At 39.9% G+C, this 8,350-nt stretch overlaps 1 protein-coding gene across 12 annotated transcripts in view; it reads left to right on the forward strand.

The window, feature by feature from the left end:
* The window catches only part of USP26 (ubiquitin specific peptidase 26), a 62,930-nt gene extending 55,549 nt beyond the window's left edge, over nt 1-7,381 (forward strand). For 9 of the 12 annotated variants that reach the window (XM_072815433.1, XM_072815435.1, XM_072815434.1 and 6 more), the window contains one exon: nt 1,847-7,381. In XM_072815433.1, coding sequence (XP_072671534.1) covers nt 2,109-4,883 — 2,775 coding nt within the window. In that variant the 5' untranslated portion in view covers nt 1,847-2,108 and the 3' untranslated portion in view covers nt 4,884-7,381. The remainder of the gene's footprint in view (nt 1-1,846) is intronic. The other 3 variants (XM_072815440.1, XM_072815441.1, XM_072815445.1) reach the window with 1 other exon arrangement.
* Nucleotides 7,382-8,350: the final 969 nt, after the last annotated feature.

An 8,350-nucleotide genomic window follows, 5' to 3' on the forward strand; every position in this document is an offset into this window, starting at 1 on the left:
CTGTTTCATTCGTGGTTTTAGTAGGCAAGGCACCTGTGGAGTAGAGAGATGAGATTATTTCAAGAAATTGACCTAATTTAGCTTGAGGGAAGTGCGTGTCAGGCATTTCATGTCAGTAATAATCATAAGACATAATCAATTGGAGGAGAAAGTGGAAGCAATTCTAGCCGATCAGAAAGACTGTGTTAGACTGATTATAAAAATGGTTACTTTACAGTCTTTATTTCATGTAGTCTGGAACACAGATCTCACACTCACTGTCCAGATCCCGTAAATAACCCTCAATGAAAATGCCTTGTACTTGTCCATGGATGGCTAGACATGTTCTAAAGGTGTTCAGATAGTATTTTCTGGAAAAGAGTAATGAGACCTAAGGCCTACTAGAAGATGTTATATGTGATTTTCCCATTGCCTGGGTTGGTGATCCAATTATACCACAGAATTTCATGAAAGTTCTCCTCAGCCCAGTTGACCCAGAGATCTACTGGTGATTCTACTTTAGATAGGTGAATGTAAACATAGTTACAGGTATGACGAAGGCAGCACTAATGATCCAGGAGATGGTGTTGTCTAGTACATAACTCATCCATGTCAAGCATTACCAGTTTTCCTCTAAGCCATATGATGATGCATTAAGAAATAGAAAGTTAAAAAAGGGCAGCCCCAGGGGCTCAGCGGTTTAGCGCCGCCCTCAGCCCAGGGCCCGATCCTGGAGACCCAGGATCTAGTCCCATGTCAGGCTCCCTGCATGGAGCCTGCTTCTCTCTCTGCTTGTGTCTTTGCCTCTCTCTCTCTCTCTCTCTCTCTCTCTCTCTCCCTCTGTCTCTCTCCTCGGTCTCTCATGTATAAATAAATAAAAATCTTTTTAAAAAAGAAAGGTAGAAAAAAACGGTAATTGGGACTTAGTAAGAAATTTATGTGTGTTAATAACGACCCTTAATGCTGACTTGGTTTCACCCTTGGTATAATGGCCAAAAGGGCACAAACCATTGGTTTGTTTATTTTTTTATCCTGGGACATTCTTTACTCTGCATGGATTATTATACGAACCTTGAAACTTTGGGCATGCCTCCATAGGAACAGTGAAACCAACATTGGAGCCCATGGGAAACTTTCCACTCATCATATTCTGTTTCTTGAAAATTGTTTATACTACCTGCATTTGCTTGTCCAATAGTAAAGCATAGTAAACACAGTCTTGAACTTAGTCTCTATCATAATTTTAACCAACTTTCAAAATTGTTTTTTATGGTCTTACTTCACATGGCTTCAAATTTTCAATTACCCCACACTCATAAGAATCAGGATTGCTTAGAGCATACCAGGTCATCTTGGCTTGTTGGAGCTGGAGACAGCCAATTCTTTGATACTTGCTTTAAGCAGTGGTAGGTTAGGTATCCACATGAGGTAAGATGTGTGGACTTCACACTGTGCCACATACAAGAAAGGAACATAACTGGATTTGGAAAGAGGTAGGTTGATTTACATTTAGTGGCCTGTGTATGAAGTCCTGTATATTTCTGGACATTAAGAGCTATTTACCTGTTACTGGTTTGAGGGCTGCCTACTACTCCACTCTCTTACTCACTTATTACGATTGTTCTGTGGGGTCATTCTATGACAAGAAGATTAGCACGTTATATGCCTACACTTGAGACACTGTTCATTTTGCTCTTCAGTTATGTATTTAAAGTCTTTCAAGTGTTTAATAATTTCAGTTGAAGTGGGGAAATTAATCAGAATAGAATCTAGTATTGGAAAGGAGGTTTAGTGTATGAGTAGAATTTGAGTTCTATCCAAGCATTCTATGATAGCTTAAATAATTTTTCTTGATTTTCTTTTCCAGTAGCTGCCTTGCCTTGGAAATCAAGACTCTTCCCTCGTGTAATCATGTACAGCTTTTGAAGTATTGGTTTTATCACTAAATAACTGGACATTCAGAACCTGAAGAGGCAATAGTATAAAACCAACACTAGAAACAGGACCTTTCTTATAGAAAACTAAGGAATATCTCTAGGTGCTGTCTCCAAAAGTGAGCTTGCAAAACAAACTGGAACTTTGAGATTGTCAATAATTCAGGATACTTGCATTTTATTTGTAAAGAAAGTATGGCTACTCTAATGGTACATGGTTTTGTTCAAATATGGAGCAAGAAGAAGGGGATGTCTAGCTCCAGAGAAGCATACATTGAAACAGTGGAAGGAAAGAAGAAGATTAGACTGGTGGTCTATTTCACCAATGGAGAATATCTAACTTTTCAGCTAAGTAATAATATTAAAAATGTGGTCCTTAGATCCTATGGAAAAAAGCAAAATCACCTGCACTTAACTTTCCAAAATAATAACTTCTTGTTTATTGAAAGATTATCTTCCAAAGATGCTAAAGAGTTGAAGATGTTCCTGGATAAAGTCCATCAAAATAATACTCAGCCATCCATGAGACCTGTTAAGGATGGAGGTATCTTTGCCAGCATGACAACACCAAAGGAAATTAACAAAAACTCCTTCCACAGAGCGTGCAAGAAGCCAGGTAGTGGATCTTTTGAGACAAGAGAAGGAAGTGGAACACCTGACCTTCAGAAGATGCCTTTGTTTACATCAAAGTCATCAAGACTTAGTTGGAAAGATTTACCAGAGAGTGGAGATGGGAAGAAGAAAAAGATGCTATCATCTGGCTCAGAGATGAGTGGGAAAATACAGAGTAACTCTGTAAGAAAGAAGAAATCCCAGACAAACCCCTTGAGGTATGTAAGTCATGACGAGAAGAAAAAACTGAGGTTAAAACTTTTAAAAAAGAATCAGAAATTAGAATTTGAGCCCTTACTCAAGTCCATTTCTCCTGGAGAGCCTTACCTAGATGGCAAAAGTCTTCTTCAGATGCTCTCTGAGAAAATATATTTGACATTTCTGTTGGAACCAAGGTATAATGCAGATGACCCAGAGTGGGACAAACTCAAGATGACCTTCAACTTCTACCCAGAGAAACTATGGCAAGGCCTCCCCAATTTGGGAAACACCTGTTACATGAATGCTGTTTTACAGTCTTTATTTTCCATTCCATCATTTGCTGATGATTTATTCAGCCAGGATTTCCCGTGGGGTAAAATTCCCCTTGATGCTCTTAGGATGTGCTTGGCACAACTGTTTGTTTTGAAAAATATTTATAACATAAAAATCAAGGAGAGGTTACTTGTAAATATTAAAAAGGCCATTTCAACAGTTGCAGAGATATTCTCTGGCAATATACAAAATGATGCTCATGAGTTTTTAGGTCACTTTTTGGATCAGATGAAAGAGAACATGGGGAAAATAAACACACTTTGGAAAATGAAAATTGAATCTGAGCAGGACAATTCAGCTCAACAGGTCTTTGCTGGCAGTGCTACCACCAGAGTACTCATTTGTCCCATCATCACTAATTTTGAGTTTGAGTTGCTGCGCTCTATTATTTGTCAAGCATGTGGTCAGGTAATTTTGAAGACGGAAGTGAGTAATTATCTATCCATCAATCTACCCCGGGGAATGAAAGCACTTCCTTTGTCTATTCAGTCAGCCTTTGATCTCTTCTTTGGAGCAGAAGAACTTGAGTACAGATGTGAGAAATGTCAGCACAGGAGTTCTGTTGCAGTGCACAAATTCAGTAGGCTCCCCAGGGTTCTTATTGTTCACCTGAAACGTTATATCTTCAACGAGTTTTGGTCGCTAAGGAAGGATGATCAGGAAGTTGTTATTTCCAAGTATCTAAAGTTATCATCTCATTGTAATGAAAGTACGAAACCACCTTTTCCCGTGAGCAAGAATGCGCATAATAGGGACTTCCAAATCCTAAAACTCTTTCAGAAGATGAGTGCTGGCACCATCTGTCCATCAGCAGCTTCATCAAAGTTGGCCTCGGCATCCAGTGATTCCCCAGTTCCGCATGCTGGACCAGACAAAGGGTCCGAACCACAGAAATGCCAGATTTTCTATGACGGGTCCAGCAGAGTACAACAGAAAAAGGACCTGGGCAAAAGCTCTGAACAGAATATAACAGAGTCCAAATTGCTGAACTTAGGAAATGGAGCACTCATTGAAAAAGAGCTATTTGCTGCTGGCTTAATGATGGATCTGGAAGCAGTGTCCCCTTCTCTGATCCATGACAAAGATGGTAAACCCACCAGTAGTCCAGAAATACGCCTTGCTGAAGCCTATCTTCAAGAAGCATCTGAAAATCTAAAGCAAAAGAAATACGACAAAACTGACATGTTTGTAGATTTTGAGAGTGTTGCTAAGATCCTTGAAGACTTTTTTGAAGGTAAAAAACCCAGAATTTCAAAAAAAACAGAATTCCAAAAAGCAGCTGAACGGAGACAGCAGCATGAAGCAATGAGGATCTACGAACAAGCCCTTCAGCAGGCACTGCTTCAGATCCTTTTGAAGCCAGATGCTCAGTGGTACATGCAGAACCTCAGGAGACCCACAAACCTAGGTCCCCAGCAGGCCAGAGTAAATTCCCAAGGTGCATCGTGTTCCACTAAAAACCCTGGAAACAAGAAAGTTTTAGATACGGAGAAGACAGAAATTAAAGCCAAGAAATCAAAAAGAAATGCGAAGGTGAATGATCGCTATGCCTATCGGCTCATTGGTGTTGTCAGCCATCTGGGGAAGACCCCAAATTCAGGCCATTATATCAGTGATGCCTATGACTTTGAGAGGCAAGTGTGGTTCACATACAATGATCTCCAGGTATCAAGTATCCAAGAAGCTCTGATGCAGGAGGCCAGACTTTGCACCGGGTACATCTTCTTTTACATGCACAATGAGATATTCGAAGAGCTGTTGAAAAGGGAAGAGAACTCCCAGTCTCCGAGCACAGAAACAGGGGAGATCCCTCAGGAGAAATAAGTGGGATGGACTCCTGGTTTTACACATCTGCTTGATTGCCTCATTGGCTACCACTTCCTCCATGGAAGAAAAACTCTGAACTCTAGCCAAAGATGAAGAGGTAGTTGGCATTCAGGACGAGAGTTCAAGCAGAAACACTTGGAAAAATCTCCATTCCTAACCCTAATACAGACACTTCAATACCACAGTTCCACCTGATAAACGTTCTTTTCTAGTAGACTACAATTGTGCTCTCCATATTCTAGTGCAGTGGATTTTATTTTATTTTTATTTTACTTTATTTTTAGTGTAGTGGATTTTATTTTATTTTATTTTATTTTATTTTATTATTTTATTTTATTTATTTATTTATTTATTTATTTATTTATTTATTTATTTATTTATTTATTTTTTTAGTGTAGTGGATTTTAAATGCAGCCCTTGAACCAGCAGCATTAGGAGCATGGAGAAACCTCTTTAGAAATGCAGATTCTTGATTCTTAGGTCCCAACACATACCTAGTAATACAGAAACTCTGGTGGGGACAGGTTGGAACAGCAATTTGATAGAGATTGTCTAATGCTTGAGAAATTTGGAGAGCTACTGTAGTGTGTCAGAATATCTTGGTGGATTTTGCTGTTGTATATTGGAATGATTTATATTTCTAAAGGGGTTTCATTATGCTTTTTGTTTCTTATATTCACGAATGCCTTTCCTTCAGAAACTTATAAAAACATAACACACACACACAGAAATCACTTTTCTGATCATACCCAGTGATTTGATGAAAAAAGTTAGTTTCTGAAGTCCTGACCAAAAAACCCACAAAAACAAGAACACCAATTGCCTAGGTTCTAGCAATCAAAAAACAAAAAACAAAACAAAACAAAAAAACAGTTGCTGTGGTCCTATCAATAAATAGTAAATTAAGCGGGTAACTCAATGAATCCTTTGCAAATACGCAAATGAGACTATAACACTGGGTCAAGTCTCCAAATTGTTTCTTAAACTCTTCCTTTTCCTCAATGTCAAAGGGACATGAAAGTATATAACCTTCAAGCTCAAACCGTAAGGATGGAGAACTTATTTGCCCTTAAGAAACTGACCCATTTTTTCCTGTTTCCTAGCAAGCTGTTCTTGGTCATTCTGGTCTTCTCAGAGAGACACTTGCTTTGCCTCAAAGGTCTCATTCAGACTTTATCTGAATCCTTGAACAATCCTCTGCATTCAACATTGTAAGACTAATTCTGGATTTCTTTTATTTCTCCATATCTTTTAGCAAAGTTGGCTTTATTCCTTTAAGGAATAAATAGCGTACACTTTAAAGTGGCCTTGTAGGATTTGTAAGTCTTACTCATTACTGATTTTGTACAATGTCCTAAAACTTGCACCTATTGATACTATGTTATAAAACTTGTGCCTGTTTAATACAGTGTCATAAAATTTGTGCCTGGAGATGATCTGCTTCAGGGATTAAAGCCTCATGGATCCCGAGGTGGTCATATTCTGTCGGAACTCCATGCGATTTAGGGATTTGGAGTTCTGATAGTATGTAGGTGCCATCTCTGTCACCTAGCGTTTTCTCGCCTCTGAGGCAGTGAACCTGTAACACCTTGTACCTTTGTTAGGAATATATTACTTATAGATTACTCATGCTAAAAGGCTCTCTCACAGGACACAGAGGGACTGAATTTTTGGTTCTACCTTTACTAGCACAGGTGTGTCCCCCCTTGTGTATGGAGTATGCTTTTGTTATGGTTGTATTCATCCAACAGCTTGTTGATGCTTTTAATTCCAGAGATCCCTAAAGAGGTAAGCTGGAACACAGTAGTGTAAGAAGATTAGAAAATGCCCTCAAAAGGGAAAACCAGATTGGAAAGTTAAGGAATTCTATTGTTCACAACACGGTGTATCAAGAAGGAGGTCTGAATGAGACCTGGAGATTACTGAGGCAGATGCGAGAAGGGGCGCTTTCTAGATGGAATTAATCAGTCTCATGAAAGAAAGTGCCACAGATGCAATGATGAGAAATGTGTTCAACTTGCATAGTACTTCAGCAGTTGCAGTGGTTGAAGGATAAGGCTGGAGTTACACTTGGAGGAGAGGAATTACAGTTTGGTTTCGCAATTTTGGGATTCTCTTCTCTAGAAGAGTTCAGTTGGAGCTCAGTCACATAGGCATGAAAGCAAGAGTTTTAGTAAAGAGTGAGCGAAACTGATTTTGCTTGGAAAGGAAAATGAAGATGACAGTAGTTTTGAGATTTAGAAATGTGTGGTGTGGAGTGTAGAGTATTAGACATCCTGAATATGCTACTTGTTAGCACGTAGCACTTCCAGAATGCAGGCTAAGTCAAAAGGTGAAGAAGAGGGTCGGGATATCTGTGACAGGGAAGATCTGTCCTCCTGGACAGATGGCATGGCTGGAATCCATAATTGTCCTGTGAGAAGAAAGTCCAAGTGCTGTATACACTATTTGCCTGCTATACTGTTGTTTCAATAAAAAAATAGAATAATTCTTAAGTGACTCAGTAGCTGTTACTTATTAATGAATTTTAACTAGTTCTCTAATTTACAGATCAGGTGGTTTTTTTTTAAGATAGTATTTATTTATTTGTTGGGGGGGAGGGTCAGAGGGAAAGAGAATCTTAAGCAGGCTCCATGTCCAGTGTGAAGCCTGACATGGACTTGATCTCACAACCCTGAGATCATGACCTGGGCAGAAATCAAGAGTTGGATGCACAACCAACTGAGCCACCCAGGTGCCCCCAGGTCAGGTTTCTGTTTTTATTATATTTTTAAAGATTTTATTTGTTAGAGAGAGAGTACTTGAATGTGCACAAACAAGTAGGAGGGAGCAACAGAAGGAGAGAGCAAAGCAGACTCCCCGCTGAGCAGGACTCAATCCCAGGGCCTTGAGATCATCATCTGAGCTGAAAGCAGATGCTTAAGTGACTGAGCCACCCAGGTGCCCCCCCTGCCCAGGTCACGTTTCTAAATAATCCATGGATGTGAAAACTTTCTTTGACAGTGTATTAGTTTTCTTTTGCTTCTAAAACAAATTACCACAAACCTAATGGCTTAAAACACAACTTTCCTATCTTACAGTTCTGGAAGTCAGGAGTACAGGATGGGTATTATTGGGCTAAAATCAAGATGTTGGCAGAGCTACAGTCCTTCTGGATGCTCTGAAGGCACAATCTATTTCCTTGCCTTTCCTAGCTTCTAGGGAATTCCCCACATTCTTTGGCTCATGGCTTCGTTCCTCTACCTTCTAAACCAGCAGTATCAGGCTGAGTCCTCACACTACCATCTCTGGCTCTCCCTTTTCTGCCTCCTTCTTACACTTTTAAGAATCATGGTGGGATCCCTGGGTGGCGCAGTGGTTTAGCGCCTGCCTTTGGCCCAGGGCGCGATCCTGGAGACCTGGGATCGAATCCCACGTCGGGCTCCCGGTGCATGGAGCCTGCTTCTTCCTCTGCCTGTGTCTCT

The sequence above is a fragment of the Canis lupus genome, chromosome X (assembly GCF_048164855.1).
Source record: "Canis lupus baileyi chromosome X, mCanLup2.hap1, whole genome shotgun sequence".
Lineage (NCBI taxonomy): Eukaryota > Metazoa > Chordata > Mammalia > Carnivora > Canidae > Canis > Canis lupus.